Consider the following 21,972-nt stretch of genomic DNA (forward strand, 5'->3'; position numbering starts at 1 on the left):
TTGAAATGTTTGAAATACAGTGGTCATTATCAGTTTGTCCCTTGTTATAACACTGGCCCAGAACTTCTGCTGAGGTGCTCACTGCTTACTTTTACACTAAACCCCACCATTATCTAGAGCAGAATCGCTGGCATAAGCCCTTTGAAACAGACTAATGTTTCCAGTGATAGCGTTTTCAATAATTAACATAAAACCTGAATCCAGAATGTTGACAACAGAAAACATTCAAACCCCATTGACTATTAAACATACAAATTTCAAAATTCCAAGAACTATTTAAAATACATAAGATACAGAACACTAGTAGAGGTATTTCCCCACAACTGTTCTTTATTTTAATAAAGGCTGCAAACTCTGCTTAAAAATTACTACTTTTTACCTAAAAGTGAGGTCATTACTTCCAACAGATAAGCCAGCTCAAAGCAGTTTCTTTTCTTTATTTTCAATAATTAAACAATGCTGGCATAAAAGGCTGTCCTTAATTGCTCTTGAAAAGTTACTAAAGTCGCTTAGTGGTTAGTATAACGCTATTACAGCTCGGGACATTCCAGAGTTTGGAGTTCAATTCCGGCATCACCTGTAAGGAGTTTGTATGCTCTCCCTGTGAACCACATGGGTTTCCTCTGAGAGCTCTTCAGGGTTTCCTCCCACGATATGGTTAGTAGGTTAATTGGTCAATGTAAATTTCCCTGTGATTATACTAGTGTTCAATAGGTGGGTTGCTTGGCGGTATGACTCGTCAGGTCGGAAGGGCCTGTTCCGCTCTCGGACTCTAAATAAATAAATAAAGGTTAGTATTAAGCAACTTTGAATTTTATGCAGTAGTAAAAATTGTCCTAATATTATGTTGCAAGTGAGCTCCAAGGTTTGGATCTGGTGGTGATAAAGGAACAATGATATAATTCCAAGTCAAAGTGGTTTCTGAGTTGAATGGTAGTGTTCTGAGGCGGCCTTCTTCTTCTGATAAAGGCTGGGTTGGGAGGAGCTGTTGAAGTAGCCTGGAGGAGTAATTGCGCTGCCTTCTTAGAAGGTCTGCACTGCAATTATAGTCTACCACTTGTGGAATATTTGAATACTTTGTGTGGGTAATCAAGAATGCCCACTTTTTCTTGGATAAAGTCATGTTTCAGGTGTTGTTGGAGTTCCATTAATATAGGTAAATGAAGAGTATTCCATCATATGCTTGATATAAGCCTTGCTGCTGATGAATAGACATTGGGCTATCGAATAGTGGTTCAGATGTTTCAAGATGGCAGTCATGGGATGCCTCAATGTTTATGGACTCATCCCATTGCTTACCAACAGTCTTTCCAAAAGTGATTGTTAGGATGTTACTAATCAGAATCAGGCTTAATATCACTGGCATATGTTGTCAAATTTGTTGTTTTGTGGCTGCAGTACATTGCAATACATAATAAAAAAAACTATAAATTACAATAAGAAATACAGTTGATTCTAGTTAACTGGGCCATCCCTAATCAGGGTAGCCAACTCTTAAATAACAAAAAGAAGTAAATAAAATAGCTGGGATTCCCTTTGTATATTTGGGACACTATACTGCTTAATTGGGACAGGAGACTGTTGCTGAGCAGCTTCTAACTAGTGTCAGTCACATGCATGTTGTTTGGCTATTAGACACTACAATGTGCTTAGAGGAAACAGATTTTAAATAGTGTCACTTGCAAGTGCTTGTATTCAAAAAGCTGTGATTTTTGTCACTGATAATTGACCAGTAACAAGCAGCAAGACAATTCAGATTCTAGGGTGATATTTATTACTTTACTAATTCTGAAGCATTATTGGCTTTTAACACGCAAGATTCTATTGGTTATTAATAACTATTGTAGAGTAATTGAGTATGCAAATAAGGTTATAAAACAGCCTCAATGTTAGCAATTGGTCAATAGCTGTTGCCAGCTATTCAATTTCTGTATGTAAGTGCCATTCTTTTGTTCAAACTTACAAACAGTTTGGTTGCAGGGTTCAAGCTGTTCTCCTTATGTACAAGTAAATAAAATGTGATTGAGTAACAAGTACAAGTTTTCAGACACAAACACGAGGAAATCTGCAGATGGTGGAATTTCAAGCAATGCACTTAAAAGTTGCTGGTGAATGCAGCAGGCCAGGCAGCATCGCTAGGAAGAGGTACAGTGGACATTTTGGGCCAAGACCCTTCGTCAGGACTAACTGAAAGAAGAGATAGTAAGAGATTTGAAAGTGGGAGGGGGAGGGGGAGATCCAAAATGATAGGAGAACACAGGAGGGGGAGGGATGAAGCCAAGAGCTGGAAAGTTGATTGGCAAAAAGGGATATGAGAGGATCATGGGATGGGAGGCCTAGGGAGAAAGAAAGGGGGAAGGGGGAATCCCAGAGGATGGATAAGGAGTATAGTGAGAGGGACAGAGGGAGGAAAAGAGAGAGAGAGAAAAAGATATATATATTATAATAATAAATAAATAAATAACGGATGGGGTATGAAAGGGAGGTGGGGCATTAATGGAAGTAAGAGAAGTCAATGTTCATGCCATCAGGTTGGAGGCTACCCAGACAGAATATGTGGAATTAAAATGTGTGGCCACTGGGAGATCCTGCTTTCTCTGGCGGAACAGAGCATAGGTGTTCAGCGAAATGGTCTCCCAGCCTGCGTTGGGTCTTGCCAATATATAGAAGGCTGTATCGGGAGCACCGGATGCAGTATATCACCCCAGCCGACTCGCAGGTGAAGTGTCGCCTCACCTGGAAGGACTGTCTGGGGCCCTGAATGGTGGTAAGGGAGGAAGTGTAAGGGCATGTGTAGCACTTGTTCCACTTACAAGGATAAGTGCCGGGAGGGAGATCGGTGGGAAGGGACGGGGGGATGAATAGACAAAGGAGTCACGTAGGGAGTGATCCCTGTGGAAAGCAGAGAGGGGGGGAGAGGGCAAGATGTGCTTAGTGGTGGGATCCCGTTGGAGGTGGCAGAATTTACGGAGAATTATATGTTGGACCTGGAGGCTAGTGGAGTGGTAGATGAGGACAAGGGGAACCCTATTCCAAGTGGGGTGGCGGGAGGATGGGGTGAGAGCAGAAGTGTGTGAAATGGGAGAGATGCATTTGAGAGCAGAGTTGATGGTGGAGGAAAGGAAGCCCATTTCTTTAAAAAAGGAGGATACATCCTCATCCTGGAAAGAAAAGCCTCATCCTGAGAGCAGATGCGGCGGAGATGGAGGAATTGCGAGAAGGGGATAGCATTTTTGCAAGAGACAGGGTGAGAAGAGCAATAGTCCAGGTAGCTGTGAGAGTCCGTAGGCTTATAGTAGACATGAGTAGATAAGCTGTCTCCAGAGATAGAGACAGAAAGATCCAGAAAGGGGAGGAAGGTGTCAGAAATGGACTAAGTAAACCTGAGGGCAGGATGAAAGTTGGAGACAAAGTTGATAAAGTCAACGAGCTCAGCATGCATGCAGGAAGCAGCGCCAATGAAGTCATCGATGTAGTGAAGGAAAAGTGGGGGACAGATACCAGAATAGGTTTGGAACATAGATTGTTCCACAAAGCTAACAAAAAGGCAAGCATAGCTGGAACCCATACAGGTGTCCATGGCTACAACTTTAGTTTGGAGGAAGTGGGAGGAGCCAAAGGAGAAATTATTAATAGTAAGGACCAATTCCGCTAGACGGAGGAGAGTGGTGGTAGAGGGGAACTGGTTAGGTCTGGAATTCAAGAAGAAGCGGAGAGCTTTGAGGCCTTCCTGGTGGGGGATGGAAGTATATAGGGACTGAACATCCATGGTGAAAATAAAGCGGTGGGGGCCAGGGAACTTAAAACCATCGAAAAATTTCAGAGCGTGAGAAGTGTCACAAACATAGCTAGGAAGGGATTGAACAAGGGGGGATAAGACAGTGTCGAGGTATGCAGAAACGAGTTTGGTGGGGCAGGAGCAAGCTGAGACAATGGGTCTGCCTGGACAGGCAGGTTTGTGGATCTTGGGTAGGAGGTAGAAACGGGAAGTGCAGGGGGTGGGAACTATAAGGTTGGTAGCAGTGGATGGGAGATCCCCTGAGCAGATAAAGCTGGTGATAGTGTGGGAGACAACGGCCTGGTGCTCCTTAGTGAGGTCATGATCGAGGGGTAAATAAGAGGAAGTATCCACGAGTTGACGCTGTGCCTCTGCAAGGTAGAGGTCAGGACACCAGACTACAACAGCACCGCCCCCCCATCGGCGGGTTTTATAGTAAGGTTAGGATTAGTGCGGAGGGAGGGAGTGGAGAGCAGAGCGTTCAGAAGGAGTGAGGTTGGAATGGGAACAAAGTGCGGTGAAGTCGAGACGGTTGATGTCCCGTCGGCAGTTAGCAATAAAGAGATCCAGAGCAGGCAGAAGACCAGAGTGGGGTGTCCTTGAAGAGGAGGAGGGTTGAAGACGGGAGAAGGGGTCATCGGTGGGGGTGGGAGAGTCCTTACCGAAGAAGTAGGCTCGAAGACGGAGCCGGCGGAAGAAGAGTTCAGCGTCATGGCGAACACGGAACTCGCTGACTTGCCAAAGAAGTAGGCTCGAAGAAGTTTTCAGAGTTCAGTTAATTTGCAAAGACACTAGCAGGTAACCATTTTTAGTACCTGACCTTGGTGAACTAACAGCAAATGTCTAATCTATCGAAAATTGACAGCTCAAGGATGTCACTCATCGTTAAGGACCATGAATTTTATTTTCCTGGAGGTGGTCGCAAACTCAGATTTTGTGTCCAAGTTCAACCAAATTGCTGAACAATGGGGTTGTCAAACTGAAGAAGGTTACAGAGACCCTTGATCTGCATGCTTAGTAACAAACCTTATTAACTCCACAGAACGTGCCTTTACTTTTTTCCTCTTTTTCAATTTTTATGTATGTTATCTGGAAGTTTTGCTGAAATATTTGTATAATCTTGGAGGTAAAGTTGAGTGATCTTGTTTCTTTCGCTAAATATTCTGAAGACTTTTACTCTTTCTTGCTTTTAAGGGAAGTGACCAAAGTGTTAGCTTGATGCAGCAGACTGGAGAACTGATCTTCCCCAAGCATAAATTTTATCATGATGAATTGTTGCCATACAGCCCTTTAATGGCCTGGCTAAAAAGCAGCAAACCCATTATATTTAATGACTTATCTAAGGTATGTTTATTTGCCTGTCAAAAATGTGGTCTATAAGATATGAAGGCCAGCAAATTATGATGTAAATACATGATTACTTATTCATGTGACATTACTCTTTGCTTAACTATGATATTAATTCTGAATTGCAGAGCGGGACCATGTATAGTACTGAGAAGTATACAGGTTTAGTATAGTCTGTCAAAGTAGTCTGAATAATCAGCTGTATCAATGGATGGCCATGTACATAATTGTAAATTAGAACTGAAATAAGAGATTTCAGCATCAAGCACATCTGATTCCACAACTTATGTTCTCATTTTCAAGGACTCTACAACCTGTGTTCTCAATATGATATGTTACTTATTTATCTATTAATATAATTTTATTTTACTTTTTATATTTGTACAGTAGCTTGTCAGCCTTTGTGTGTAGTTTTTAATTAATTTTATTGTGCTTCTTGTATTTACTGTGAATGCCAGCTAGAAAATGATTCCTAGGGTAGTATACGGAGACATATGTACTTTCATAATACATTAACATTGAACTTTTTGAAAACAATTTATGATGGAAGTTCTTAGTAGCTGCTTCTACCACACATAGAACAGTACAGCACAGTACAGGCCCTTCAGCCCACAATGTTGTGGCAACCCTCAAACCCTGCCTCCCATATAAGCCCCCACCTTAAATTCCTCCATATACCTGTCTAGTAGTCTCTTAAACTTCATTAGTGTATCTGCCTCCACCACTGACTCAGGCAGTGCATTCCCCACACCAACCACTCTCTGAGTAAAAAACCTTCTTCTAATATCCCCCTTGAACTTCCCACCCCTTACCTTAAACCCATGACCTCTTGTATTGAGCAGTAGTGCCCTGGGGAAGAGGCACTGGCTATCCACTCTATCTATTCCTCTTATTATCTTGTACACCTCTATCATGCCTCCTCTCATCCTCCTTATCTCCAAAGAGTAAAGCCCTAGCTCCCTTAATCTCTGATCGTAATGCATACTCTCTAAACCAGGCAGCATCCTGGTAAAGCTCCTCTGTACCCTTTCCAATGCTTCCACATCCTTCCTATAGTGAGGCAACCAGAACTGGACACAGTACTCCAAGTGTGGCCTAACCAGAGTTTTATAGAGCTGCGTCATTACATCGCGACCCTTAAACTCTATCCCTCAACTTATGAAAGCTAACACCCCATAAGCTTTCTTAACTACCCTATCCACCTGTGAGGCAACTTTCAGGGATCTGTGGATGTGTACCCACAGATCCCTCTGCTCCTCCACAAGTATCCTGCCATTTACTTTGAACTCTGCCTTGGAGTTTGTCCTTCTAAAGTATACCACCTCACACTTCTCCGGGTTGAACTCCATCTGCCACTTCTCAGCCCACTTCTGCATCCTATCAATGTCTCTCTGCAATCTTTGACAATCCTCTACACTACCTACAACACCACCAACCTTTGTGTCGTCTGCAAACTTGCCAACCCATCCTTCTACCCCCACATCTAGGTCGTTAATAAAAATCACGAAAAGTAAAGGTCCCAGAACAGATCCTTGTGGGACACCACTAGTCACAATCCTCCAATCTGAATGTACTCCCTCCACCATGACCCTCTGCCTTTTGCAGGCAAGCCAATTCTGAATCCACCTGGCCAAACTTCCCTGGATCCCATGCCTTCTGACTTTCTGAATAAGCCTACGGTGTGGAACCTTGTCAAATGCCTTACTAAAATCCATGTAGATCACATCCACTGCACTACCCTCATCTATATGCCTGGTCACCTCCTCAAAGAACTCTATCAGGCTTGTTAGACATGATCTGCCCTTCACAAAGCCATGCTGACTGTCCCTGATCAGACCATGATTTTCTAAATGCCCATAGATCCTATCTCTAAGAATCTTTTCCAACAGCTTTCCCACCACAGGCGTAAGGCTCACTGGTCTATAATTACCTGGACTATCCCTACTACCTTTTTTGAACAAGGGGACAACATTCGCCTCCCTCCAATCCTCCGGTACCATTCCCGTGGACAACAAGGACATAAAGATCCTAGCCAGAGGCTCAGCAATCTCTTCCCTCGCCTCATGGAGCAGCCTGGGGAATATTCCATCAGGCCCCGGGGACTTATCCGTCCGAATGTATTTTAACAACTCCAACACCTCCTCTCCCTTAGTATCAACATGCTCCAGAACATCAACCTCACTCATATTGTCCTCACCATCATCAAGTTCCCTCTCTTTGGTGAATACTGAAGAGAAGTGTTCATTGAGGACTTCGCTGACTTCCACAGCCTCCAGGCACATCTTCCCACCTTTATCCCTAATCGGTCCCACCTTCACTCCTGTCATCCTTTTTTTCTTCAAATAATTGAAGAATGCCTTGGGGTTTTCCTTTACCCTACTCGCCAAGGCCTTCTCATGCCCCCTTCTTGCTCTTCTCAGCCCCTTCTTAAGCTCCTTTCTTGCTTCCCTATATTCCTCAATAGATCCATCCTATCCCTGCTTCCTAAACCTCATGTATGCTGCCTTCTTCCACCTGACTAGATTTTCCACCTCACTTGTCACCCATGGTTCCTTCACCCTACCATTCTTTATCTTCTTCACCGGGACAAATTTATCCCTAACATCCTGCAAGAGATCTCTAAACATCGACCACATGTCCATAGTACATTTCCCCGCAAAAACATCATCCCAATTCACACCCGCAAGTTCTAGCCTTATAGCCTCATAATTTGCCCTTCCCAATTAAAAATTTTCCTGTCCTCTCTGATTCTATCCTTTTCTATGAAGGAAGAACATCTGATAGAAAGATCTTTGAGACTGTATTTGGAATTCATTACGTCCTTTATAAATCCACAGAACAGGTGAAATCCAGAAAATGTTATGATTAGAGTATATTTTGATTGTTGCAAGTTTCCCCCTCTTAGCATTTTAATTCTCTGTTTCTTTTTCAACAGGTATATGCTGAAAGCATTAGAAAACTTTATGACAAGCAAGTCAAAGAATTCTTTGATTTAGTAAAGTTTAAACTGACTGGGATAAAGAATGGTGTGAAATTCAGTAAGTATGCTTAAAGAGACAATACCAGACAGCAGGACTGACAGCAAAAAGCCTTATTATCATAGGAAAAATTTGTGACGCAGATATTACCATGGGCCTTCTGTCCTATGATACTTCCCATTCTCCCCTCCCCCTTTCTTTCTTCCCAGGTCTTCCGTCCTATGATACTTCCCATTCTCCAGCCTTGTATTACTTTTGCCAATCAACTTCCCAACTCTTAGCTTCATCCCTGCCCCTCCTGTCTTCTCCTATCATTTCGGGTCTCCCCCGCCCCTCCCACTTTCAAATCTCTTACCATCTTTTTTCCGTTAGCCCTAACAAAGGATCTCGACCTGAAACGTTGACTGTACTTCTTCCTGTTGATGTTGCCTGGCCTGCTGCGTTGCACCAGCATTTTGTGTGTGTTGCTTGAATTTCCAGCATCTTCAAATTTTCTCGTGCTTTATGAAATGGATTTATGATAATTATGTAATTTTGCCTGCCCATTTTAAAGATTGATCTTAATTATAAACTTAAGTAACTTTGCCTTGTTACAGGCACAACAAATCATAAGAAAAATGTAAATGTATTTAAATTACAGCTTTCAGCCAGGACTGTCATACTCATTTTCTAAAACAAAAGGCAGTTTGAAATTTGAAATGAAATCAAAGGTACCAAAGTTTGAAGATAGTGTTCATTTTGCAAAATTTTAGCTCAACGATAAAAGTGAATGACTTGCCTTGTTCTGGATGCTTCTGCCTTTGAAAATGGACAAATAGAAACTATTAAAAACTTCAGTTATCTTAAACATCTTAGTACCTTAAAAATCCTTTAATTTTCCATGTTAAAGGAAATAAATGCATACCAAATACAATCGTCCTCATTGATGAACTCTTTTATTTTCAGCGTCATTTTGACAAATATATCATTTGGTTCTTTCCTGGGATGTGATTCACAGGAAAAAATGCAGTACTGTAGCTGGAGTATAATGATCTTTATATGAACATAATATGTTTTGCATGTTTGTGTTTCAGTCATCTTGAAGTAAAAACTGGTGTTCCATTTGTGTTTTGTACCACTTGACTAACTATTAGCAATTTCTAGATTTTCTCCAAAAGCCCTGACAAAAAGGCAAAGGAAAAAGTATCAAAGACAGGAAGGAAGCGATGATAGAACTGAGTGTGGGTGACGCATTAATAAAGTTATGTTAGCCATTAAGCAGTCACATTTATGAGATGCAGATTATGTCTATAAGTTAAGATAAATTGTTCAGTTTCCTGTAGAAGCCATTAGCTGGGAGACGGTATAGGGTCCTGACCAAATACATCACTATCCTTTATAGATGCTGCTTGATCAACTGCCTTCCTACAGCAGATTTGTTTTTGTTTTAATTCTGTATTCAACCTTCCAGCATCTGCAGTCTCTGTGTTTCTAAAGTTTGATATAGTATTATATATTACCATTGTGCCATGTCATTTGGCGTGAGTGATCGTGGTCGTATGACCATGATTGTTCTTGACAAATTTTTCCACAGAAGTGTTTGCCATTGCCTCTTCTGGGCAGTGTCTTTACAAAAAGGGTGACTCCAACCATATCAATACTTTTCAAAGAGAGTCTGTCTGATGTCAGTGGCCACATAACCAGGACATGTGATACCAGCTGCTCCTATGCCTTCATGTGACTCTGATTCAGGGATTAAGCAGGTGCTACACCTTGCCTGAGGGTGACCTGCAGGCTAGCAGAGGGATGGAGTGCCTTACACCTTCTTTGGTAAGGACATATCTTCACCCCACCACTCGGTATCATTTAGACACCCCTATTTCTATGCTTTAATAGGGGTGTCTATATAATACTGTATCAAATGCAGATGCTGGAAGTTGGAACGTAGACAAGAAAAAACAAATTTGCTGGAACACAGCGGATCAAGCAGTATTTGTAGATCAAAATGATAAGTCAATGTATTAGGTCGGGACTCAGTACCAGGTCCCAACTAATGGCTTTAAAAGGGTGAACTATTTATTTTAACATGGACACAATCTGATTCTTATAAATATGACTATTTAATGGTTAACATAACCCTTAGGAAATATGTCACCCAGACTGTGTATTAATATAACAAGAAACAATTATGTTATCAAATATTTAACATACAAAATCTGGTTTCTCTGTTGTGTTGTGACTCTTAGAGATTCAGGAAAGTTTTGAAAAGCTGACTGCTTCCACATCCAATCTTCAGAAAACGTTTTTCAGAAATTCTTTGTATGAGCATTTAGAATCAGAAACTGACTTAACAGATCGTGGAATCCTCGACAAGGTACAGCATGTTTCCAATCCTTTAGTTAAATACGTCAGCTTTATAATAGTCTTATGGGTACCATCGCAGTTGGTCCAATGTATATTTAACTTTGAATTTTTTCTGATAAATGCATTACCTGTCCTTATTTGATCATTTGCATCAATGCTTAAAAATCAGCCGTATATTGTGAAAAATTCTACTGCGCACCATTTAAAAGTTATTACCTAAAATGTCAATCATATAATGCAGTGTTCATGTACTACTCAGATTTGGGTTACATCTTTTATTTGTCTACTTGTCACTTCTGTATTTTAACATTATCATCTTCTAAATGCGTTATTTTCACATGTGCTTTTGATCCCTTTTTCCATACACCTTATGATAGACTTAATTTTTTTTTAATTTAAAGCTTCTTTCAGTTTCCCAGACTGCTTGATTATCACTGAAAAGTGATCTGGCTAAAATGTTACTTGCTGTCACTTTGTGTTGTTATGTGACATACTGTGTGTTTTCTGTTCTTTAACCAGTCTTCACTCCTTGCCAGGATATGACGGCTCATAATCTTTGAAGGCCTTCTGACAGGAACAAACTGTTTGGTGTACTGTACTATCTACATAGCAGCCAGGTGTCAAACAAGCCTGAGTGGGAGGGAGGAAAGAGGCTTGTTTTGTTTGTTGTGTTCTGTGTTGCTCTGCTGGGCATTATGGGTATGATATGTTGGCACCAGGGTGTGTGGCCACACTTGTGGTCTGCTCCCAGCACATCCTTAGGTTGCTAACACAAACAACACATTTCATTGTATGTTTCAATGCACATGTAACAAATAAATCTGAATCTGTATTCTTATCAGATCTCAAAGTTCATTTATTATTGAAGTATTTATGCAGTATACAACCCTGAGATTCATCTCCTAACAGGCAGCCACGAAACAAAGAAATCCAAGGAATCTGTTGAAGAAAAACATCACCTTCTGCCCCACACACAAAAGCAAGTCACACAAATGGGAACAAGAACATCAATCCCCCACCCCCTACGCAAAAAACAAACAACAATAAGAAAGAATGAGCAAAAACACAATATAAAACACAAAATCAAGGTAGTCTATATTCAGTCAGATTTGTCAAGCATTCTACTGTTATTGACAGTAGTTAGCCTAATTTCAAGGTTTAGTCATTCCTCAAACGTGTGTTTTGGCTTCTAGCAATAGTATTCTACATCTTTGTTTTGATTCACGATGGTGTTAAGATACCATTTTCATGATGAATTTCATAATTTTATGAGTAAGGATTTATAATTTGGTCAGAATGTCTTTCCATTCATATATTGAGTAAGTTTTCTTGATAAGGTGATCAGGGTTGGTGCCTTAGTAATCAGAATCAGGTTTATTATCACCGGCACAAAACCTGAAATTTGTTAATTTAGCAGCAGCAGTTCAATGCAATACATAATCTAGCAGAGAGAAAAAAATAAATAAAATTTTAAAAATAATAAATAATCAAGTAAATAAATTACATATATTGAATAGATTTTTAAAAACATGCAAAAACAGAAATACTGTATATTTTTTGAGAAGTGAGGTAGTGTCCAAAGATTCAATATCTGTTTAGGAATCAGATGGCAGAGGGGAAGAAGCTGTTCCTGAATCGCTGAGTGTGTGCCTTCAGGCTTCAGCACCTCCTACCTGATGGTAACAGTGAGAAAAGGACATGCCCTGGGTTCTGAAGGTCCTTAATAATGGACACTGCCTTTCTGAGACACCACTCCCTAAAGATGTCCTGGGTACTTTGTAGGCTAGTATCCAAGATAGAGCCGACTAGATTTACAACCTTATGCAGCTTCTTTCGGTCCTGTGCAGTAGCCCCTCTCCATACCAGGCATTGATGCAGCCTGTCACAATGCTCTCCACAGTACAACTATAGAAGCTTTTGAGTGTATTTGTTAACATGCCATATCACAAGACAAGACAAAGGAGCAGAAGTAGGCCATTCGGCCCATCGAGTCTGCTTCGCAGCTCCCCCATGAGCTAAACTATTCACCCATCTAGTTCCAATTTCCGGCTTTTTCCCCATATCCCTTGATACCCTGACTAATTAGATACCTGTCAATCTCCTCCTTAAACACCCTCAATGATCGGGCCTCCACAACCATATGTGGCAACGAATTCCACAAATCCACGACCCTCTGGCTAAAAAAATTTCTCCTCATCTCTGTTTTAACTGGGTACCCTCTAATTCTAAGACTATGGCCTCTTGTCCTGGACTCACCCACCAAGGGAAACAACCTTTCCACATCAACTCTGTCCAACCCTTTCAACATTCGAAATGTTTCTATGAGATCCCCTCTCATTCTTCTATACTCTAATGAATACAGTCCAAGAGCCGACAGACGCTCCTCATATGTTAGCCCCTGCATTCCAGGAATCATCCTTGTAAATCTTCTCTGAACTCTCTCCAACATCAGTATATCCTTTCTAAGATAGGGGGCCCAAAACTGCACACAGTATTCCAAATGAGGTCTCACTAATGCCCCATAGAGCCTCATCAACACCTCCTTACTCTTATACACTATTCCTCTTGAAATGAATGCCAATCCAACTTGGTGGTTAACCTTTAGGGTATCTCATCTGCCATTTCTTTGCCCACTCTCCTAAACTGACTAAGTCTCTCTACAACCTTTCCATTTCTTCAACATTTCCTGCTCCTCCACTTATCTTGGTGTCATCCGCAAACTTGGCTACAAAACCATTTAATCGATAATCCAAATCATCGATATACATCGTAAAAAGAAGCGGCCCCAACACCGACCCCTGTGGAACACCACTAGTAACCGGCAACCAATCAGAATAGGATCCCTTTATTCCCACCCTTTGCTTCCTGCCTATCAGCCAATGCTCCACCCATTTCAATATCTTTCCTATAATTCCATGGGCTCTCATCTTATTAAGCAGCCTCATATGCGGCACCTTATCGAAGGCCTTTTGAAAATCCAAATACACAACATTCACAGCCTCTCCCTTGCCAATCTTATTCGAGATTACCTCAAAAAATTCCATTAAGTTGGTAAGGCAGGATCTTCCCTTCATGAAACCATGCTGGCTTCGGCCTATCTTGTCATGCACCTCGAGGTATTTCATAACCTCGTCCTTGGGGATTGACTCCAGTATCTTTCCAGCCACCGATGTCAGACTAATAGGTCTATAATTTTCTTTTTGCTGCCTCCTTCCTTTCTTAAATAGCGGAACTACATTTGCGACCTTCCAGTCCTCTGGAACCATGCCAGAGTCTTTTGATTCCTGGAAGATCATTTCCAATGCTTCTACAATCTCCAAAGCCACCTCCTTCAGAACACTCAGGTGCACCTCATCCGGGCCGGGAGACTTATCTATTCTTAGTCCACTTAGCTTCCCAAGCTCTTTCTCTCTAGTTACCTTGACTGTACCTAATTCTATTCCCCGATACCACTGGCTATCAGGTATATTGCTCATGTCTTCCACTGTGAAGGCTGATGCAAAATACTCATTCAGGTCCTCTGCCATCTCTTTGTTATCCATTATAATTACTCCAGCATCATTTTCAATCGGTCCCATATCTACCCTTGTCACTCTTTCACTCTTCATATATTTAAAAAAACTCTTAGTATCCTTATTTCTGTTAATCGCCAACTTCCTTCCATAATTCATCTTTTCTTTCCTAATGACTTTCTTAGTTTCTTTCTGTAAGTTTTTAAAGGTCTTCCAGTCCCCATTTTTCCCACTAATTTTTGCTTCCTTGTACGCCGTTTCTTTTGCTTTTATTTTTGCCTTAACCTCTCTCGTTAGCCACATTTGTGCCATTTTTTCATTCATAATTTTCTTTTTTCTTGGAATATATTTTTCCTGCGTTTTCCTTATTTCTTGTAGGAATTTCATCCAATTCTGCTCTGCCGTCCCTCCATTTAGTTTACTTTTCCAATTGACTTGGGCCAGTTCCTCTCTCATACCACTGTAATTTCCCCTGTTCCACTGAAATATCGATACACCTGATACCAACTTCTCCTTTTCAAATTTGAAACTGAACTCAATCATATTATGATCACTACTTCCAAGAGGTTCCTTTACCTCCAGCTCCCTAATCGCCTCAGCTTCATTACACAGCACTCAATCCAAAACAGCCGGTCCCCTGGTGGGCTTCTGGACAAGTTGCTCCAAAAAGCCATCCTGTAGGCATTCTACAAACTCCCTCTCCTGAGATCCATTACCTTCCCAACTTTCCCAATCCACTTTCATATTAAAATCCCCCATAATTATCATGACATTGCCCTTCTGACACGCTTTTTCTATTTCCAGCTGCAACTTGTAGTCCACATCCTGACTGCTGTTTGGAGGCCTGTATATAACTGCTATTAGTGTCTTTTTACCCTTGCCATTTCTTAATTCTACCCATAAGGATTCTACCTCTTCTGATCCTATGTCCCTTCTTTCTATTGATTTGATATCGTTACTAACCATAAGGGCCACGCTACCTGCTTTATCTACCTTCCTATCCTTCCTGTACACTGTGTATCCTGGGATATTCAGCTCCCAGTCACATCCATCATTTAGCCATGACTCAGTGATGGCCACAATGTCATACCTTTTAACCTGCACCTGTGCAGCAAGGTCATCCACTTTATTTCTAATGCTGCGTGCATTTAAGTCCAGTACATTTAGATCAGTACCTGTTGCCACTTGTGCTATATATCTATTTTGCAGCAAATTATCCTGTATATTCACCGGCCTGTCCTTCTTACCATCTTTGCTGCACAGTATTTTTGACTTATTTCTATTTTCCTCTTCCTCGATCCTAACACCTTGGTTTCCTTCCCCTTGCCAACTTAGTTTAAACCCTCCCTAACAGCTATATTAAACAATCCTGCTAGGATATTAGTACCTTTTGAGTTCAGGTGTAATCCATCTTTTTTGTACAAGTCATACCTTCCCCAAAATAGATCCCAATGATTCAAGAATTTGAAATCCTGCCCCCTGCACCAGTTACTTAGCCACACATTCATCCGCTTAAATTTGCTATTCTTACCATCATTAGCTTGCAGCTCAGGCAGCAATCCTGATATTATTACTCTGGAGGTCCGGCTTTTCAATTTTCTTCCTAGCTCCCAGTAATCTTTCTTCAGGACCTCCTCCCTTTTTCTGTCTATGTCATTGGTACCAACATGTACCAAGACTTCCAGCTGCTCGCCCTCTCTCCTCAGAATACTCTGGACTCGATCTGAGACATCCCGTACCTTGGCACTAGGGAGGCAACACACCATCCGGGTATCCTTGTCCGGCTCGCAGAATCTCTTGTCCGTCCCCCTTACGATGGAGTCCCCTATAACTACTGCATTTCTTCTTGCTGTCTTGATTTTGGTTCTGGGTAGAATGCTAGAGTCTCGTTCACTGTGGTCCTCCTCTGTCAGGTCTGCCTCTTCAACAGAATCCAAAACGATATATCGATTTCTGAGGGGGACTGTCACAGGGGTGCTATCCACTACCTCTCTATAGGTAGTATCTATCACCTCCTCACTTTCCCTAATTAGCCGAACTCCTAGTAAAGTATAGCCGCTGTCTTGCCTTCTTTATAACTACATCGATATGTTGGGACCAGGTTAGATCCTCAGAGATCTTAACACCCAGGAACTTGAAGCTGATCACTCTCTCCACTTCTGATCCCTCTATGAGAATTGGTATGTGTTCCTTCGTCTTACCCTTCCTGAAGTCCACAATCAGCTCTTTCATCTTACTGACGTTGAGTGCCAGGTTGTTGCTGCGACACCTCTCTACTAGTTGGCATATCTCGCTTCTCTCTTCACCATCTGAGATTCTACCAACAATGGTTGTATCATCAGCAAATTTGTAGATGGTATTTTGAGCTATCCCTAGCTACACAGTCATGTATGTATAAAGAATAGAGTAGTGGGCTAAGCACACACCCCTGAGGTTCACCAGTGTTGATTGTCTGCGGGGAGGATATGTTATCACCAATCCGCACAGATTGTGGTCTTCCAGTTAGGAAGTCGAGGATCCAATTGCAGGGGGAGGTACGGAGGCCCAAGTTCTGCAACTTCTGGATCAGGATTGTGGGAATGATTGTATTCCCCTAATAGTCTTGGATTCATTTGACATTCAACAGTCAGCTCACTCACATTTAAACCATCTGGCTGCCAATCCTTTTGGAAATAAAAAAAACATTATTGTCAACTTATGTCTTGGAAGTACTATTTTTATTATATATGTAATTTTGGCTTTTTGCATAGTGTCTTAAAACAAACAAGATGTTTTACTTTGTGTCTTCAACAAACCTATTGTCTAGCATACTCTGTTATTTAAAAAAACAAGGTATCTATTTTGGTATTTAAATAAATCAAGTTGTTTCTGTGACAAGACACGACAGCACCTCTACTTTCTTTGAAGTTTGTGTAGATTCAGCATGTCACCAGAAACTTTGACGAACCTCTGTAGATGAACAGTGGAGATTATCCTAACTGGTTGTATCATGGCCTAGTATGGAACACCAATGCTCAGGAGTAGATAGGCTACAGAAAGTGGTGGATACACCCAGTCCATCACAGACAAAGCCCTCCTCACTACTGAGTACATTTACCTAGCACACTATCATTAAGAAAATATCAAACACCTCCACCATCCAGGCCATGCCCTCTTCTCACTACTATTATCGGGCAAGAGGCACAAAAGTTTGGGTCCTACACCACCAGGTTAAGGAACAATTACTACCCAATAACCATCAGGCTCCTGAACCATTTTGGACAACTTCAGCCACCACTACTCTGAACTGATTCTGTACCCTGCAGACTCACTTTCACTGTCTTCTTTTGCATGTTGATTGTATATGTGTGCCTGTTTATCTTAAAATTCTATTGAATTGCTTTAACTGCCTAAAGAAAATGAATCTCAATGTGGTATATGGAAACATGTATGTTTTTTGATTATAAATTTACTCTGAACTTTGAACTTAGACTTTCTATTGGAAAAAAAAAGTTGTCTATGCATCTGTTCACAGCATTAATGTACAATAAACTGACTTTAAATATTTTGCTTCTTTTTTGGCCTGTATGCAATTATCAAGGCAAAAGATGACCAGGACAAGGAATGGAGCACTTCCTCATTTTGTACAGAGGTATGGCTTAAACTTAATAAAAATATTATTGTACCAATATACTTTCTCATTGCTTTCAATATATCATTTGAACAGATTAATTTGCCATAAATGAAGAACAGTACTATACCATTGTCAAAAATATATGGTCGGCATTTTGAGTATTTTCAATTATTATGTTGGGTTTCCATTATCTGAAATGCAAGAACAAAAGAAAATGAGTAGGATTAGGCTGCCAGGCTCCTTAAGTCTGCCCATCATTCAATATGATCATGGGTGTTCTATGCTGGACTCAACTCTCCACTGTACCTGTTCCCTACTACCCTCAGTTTATCAGTCTTTCAAGTATCTATCTGCATGCACTTTAAAAATATCCGATGTTCTAGCCTCTACCAGACTCAGAGGCAGAGAGATCCAGAGATTCACATCCTCTGCATTAGGTCACCGCTCATTTTCGTAAACTCCAAGGAATACAGACCAATCTGTCTAATCTCTCTGGAGAAGAAAGCACATTCATCTCAGGAATTAGCCTTGTGAAACTACTTTGGAACCGCCTTTATCCTTTTATAGGTAAGGGAACCAAACCTCTGCACTGGATTCACGTGTGACTTCACCAAAACCCTATACAACTGTCAGACTCAAACTCCAACACCCTCACCATAAAGACCAACTTTCCATTTGCCTCCTTTTTAGATTTACTTGCAAACTTTTTATAATTTATGCACAAGAATACTTAGATACCTAGATTCGCTGACAATACCACACTAATAGGTATCATATCGGACTGTGATGAGACAGCCTATAGGGAGGAGGTACAGCATTTGACAGAATGGTGTTGTCATAATAATCTGGACTTGAACATCACAAAAACCAAGGAGCTGATAGTAGACTTCAGGAAATCAAAGCGCGTCGAGCACTCTGCTCTGCACATATACAGGAAAGAGGTGGAGAGAGTAGAGAGTTTCAAGTTCCTCGGCGTCCACATCTCGGCTGACCTCACCTGGACCGCCCATATCTCTTATCAGGTAGGGAAGGCCCAACGGAGGCTAGACTTCCTAAGGAAGCTAAAGCACGCTCTCCTCCCTCATCACCTGCTGATCAACTTCTATCGGACAACTATAGAGAGCCCCCTGACGTATTGCTGTGCAGTGTGGTTTGCCAGCTGCACAGAACAGAACAGGAAGGACTTGCAGCGGGTGGTGAGGGTAGCAGAGCGGGTTATTGGCACAACATTACCCTCCCTCAGAGACATTTATACTGGCAGACTTCAAAAGAAGGCTACTTGTATCTCAAAGGATCCCAGTCATCCTAGACATCACCTGTTTTCCCCTCTACCTTCTGGGAAGAGATACAGAGCATTAAGGATGAAAACAAAGAGACTCCTTAACAGCTTCTACCCACAAGCAGTGAAATGTATACCACCCCCTTCCCTTCTCCTGCCCCCCTCCTAAGACGGCAGCTAAATGCATCACACTTCCAGGAATGGCAGGTGTGCAATAGTCCTACCCCCTCCCCCCCCCATCCATATATTATTAATTTTGTACTGCACTCCTGAGGTTTTAGAGTTTATTTTATGTATATATTCCTTGTCATACTGCAAAACGTTGAGCTGCTAAACTGTGTTTCATTGCTCCACAACAATGACAATAAAGATATTCTATTCTATTCTATACCTCTAAACCTCACTCACAAGCAGTCTCACTCCACTGAGGTAATCTGCAGTTTGATTCCTCTCACTTCAATACATCACTTCTCACTTCCCCACATTAAATTCCAGTTGCCAGATTTTCCTATATTTCATTGCAAAATCGATGTCCTCATCACAATATGCCCATCCAACTATTTTCATATTATTGACAAACTTAGTAGTCTTGCCTTTCATATCTTCCTCCAGATCTTGAATGTAAATAGTGAACAATCGAGGCCCAAGATCCGTGGGATACTCCACTAGTTACATTTGTCCAGCCTGAAAAGGACCAATTTCTTCCAACTCTGTTCTTTGTGACCACCAGTTTTCCATCCATGTTAAAACATTTCCTCCACTACATGGGCTCTTAATTTATGCACCAGCCTCTTATGCAGCACTGTTACGAGAATCACCCTTTGTAGTAATGATCAGGAATGCGCAGAGAGAGAACCTGTAATTACCGTTAAGTACCTTTATCTCAATGGAAGAACACGTGAACCTACACAACCTATACCTGTGTACACACCAGCTACGTTTTCCTGACTTCCGTGAATAAAGAACAGAAAATGTAATACCAGTTAAGACGGAGTTTCTGCTGCTGGCCACATGTTCTTCGCTATCCCGTTTCAAATCTCCATGTGTCCGTGGGGTACCTCACATCCACAATAGTTGGTCTCCTACAGAGTTACTGCCACCACTCCACTTGAAGCGTCTGCTTTTATATTAATTTCTTGCCAATTCAAATAATGCATTTCAGAGTCGATGGCTGACCTTTAACACCTTTTTATTGGCTCTTCTCCAGACCAGCATCCATTTATTGCCCTCTTTCCAGCAAGTGACAATCAATAATTTATGGCTCTTTGTGCTCAATCAGCCACCAGCTCAAATCACACAGACCAACATTCACAAACCTGCATGTTATATCCAACCAAAGACAATCTCACAAATAACTTCTTATTTGGAAATGATCCCTGGTTCAGCAAACTACCTGAGGTATCACTGTGTCGACTTTAAAACATTAAGCCAAGCGACTAACACACAAAATAGAGAACACAATCTCTTCATAAAATGGCCCTCCATCTCCTTCTTCATGGCAAGGACAAAGGCAATTAGTCCATCTGCTTCCACTGTCCTTGATTAATTTGAATGCACTGATTTGTAGACTGCAGGTCTTTCTGGCCAACAGCACCTTATCAAATGTCCTTTGGAAATTTAAATACGCAACATATACATATTCTGTCAACAGTCATTAATGTTCTCAAAGAATTTGAGCAAATTCGTCAAATATGTTTACCCTGCATAAAAGCATGTTGACTATGTTTTATTATATTCAGCTTTCCCAAATTGGCAGTTATTTCCTCACTTATATATGGCTCTAGTGTCTTGCCAACAATATATTTCTAACTATGTGGCATGTAGTTTTCTGCTTTTCCTCTTGCACTCTTTCTGAACAAGGGAGTGATATTGGCTGTTTACCAATCTTCTGAAAGCTTCCAAACAGTGAGTGCATTACCTCTGCGGCTATTTCCTTTTAAATCTATGGGTTCAAGCCACTGAGCCCTGGTGATTTGTTTGTGAATTTCCCTGTGATTGTGATTTTTACTTGTTCTTCCTTGTTGCTTGAAGTAAGTCTGCCTTTCATCTAAGGGATAATTGCAATAACCTCGAAGACTGAAGCAAAATTGTTTCATTTTATCTGTCATTTCTTTATTACTTCACCAGCCTCATGCTCTAGAGGTTCCAAATCTACCTTGGCTGCCATCATAAACACTATAAAATTTGCAGATGTTGGAAGTCCAAAGCAACGTACACGAAATGCTGGTGGAACTCAGCAGGCCAGGCAGCACCTATGGAACAGAGTAAATAGTCAACGTCTCAGGACGAGACTCTTCTTCAGGACAATGTCTGGCCTGCTGAGTTTCTCCAGAATTTTGGGTTGGCTGCCATCATTCCCATTTTATATCCATAAAAAGGTTACTTTGATTTGATATTACATGCAAGTTTTCTCTTAAAAATCAAACTTCTTTCTCCTTGTGACTCTTTTAGTCTTTCACTGATGGACCTTAAATCATCCCTTGCTATGGTGTATGTTCTACTTTTCAATTTTGCATTATCCTTGACTTCTTTATCATGGAGTCCCTCTTTTATAATTGGATAAATACCTGCTGAGTGTTATGGATCAGCTGTCTCAATCTCTGCCACTATTTATCCTGTCTCTAAGCTTATTTTTCCCAGTCCACCTTGGAGATTGCCTCTTCAATTCCCTAATTTATATTGAAGATGGTGGTTTTGGATCCAAACTGCATAGTTGGGTTTAATATCAATAGCATATGTCCTGAAATTTGTAGTTTTGCAGAAGTACGTTGCAATACATAGTATAAAGCTGTACATTACAATACAAAGCATATGAAAAATTAAGTAAGTAGTGCAAAAAAGAGGATGAAAGGTGTATAAGATAATAAGAGGCCTAGAAAGAGCAGACAGCCAGCACCTTTTTTCCAGGATGCCAATGGTTAATGCAAGAGGACATACTTTTAGGGTGATTTGAAGAAAGTATAGAGGGATGTCAGACATTGTTCTTTTATACAGAGAGTGCATGGAATGTACTTCTGGTGGTAGAGGCAGATAAAATAGTGACATTTAAGAGACTCTTGGTATATGGATGCAAGAAAAATGGAGGGCTGTGTGGGAGCGAAAGGTTAACTTGATCTGAAATA

General features: G+C 41.1%; 1 protein-coding gene across 1 annotated transcript in view; it reads left to right on the forward strand.

Annotated features, from left to right (window-relative positions):
• Positions 1–21,972, forward strand: part of LOC140204181 (exocyst complex component 1-like) — a 105,967-nt gene that overhangs the window by 49,637 nt on the left and 34,358 nt on the right. The window contains exons 8-11 of the mRNA XM_072270645.1: positions 4,973–5,122; positions 8,061–8,163; positions 10,329–10,456; positions 17,539–17,589. Of these exons, the coding sequence (XP_072126746.1) occupies positions 4,973–5,122; positions 8,061–8,163; positions 10,329–10,456; positions 17,539–17,589 (432 nt within the window). The remainder of the gene's footprint in view (positions 1–4,972; positions 5,123–8,060; positions 8,164–10,328; positions 10,457–17,538; positions 17,590–21,972) is intronic.

Source organism: Mobula birostris, chromosome 10, assembly GCF_030028105.1.
Source record: "Mobula birostris isolate sMobBir1 chromosome 10, sMobBir1.hap1, whole genome shotgun sequence".
Classification (NCBI taxonomy): Eukaryota; Metazoa; Chordata; class Chondrichthyes; order Myliobatiformes; family Myliobatidae; genus Mobula; species Mobula birostris.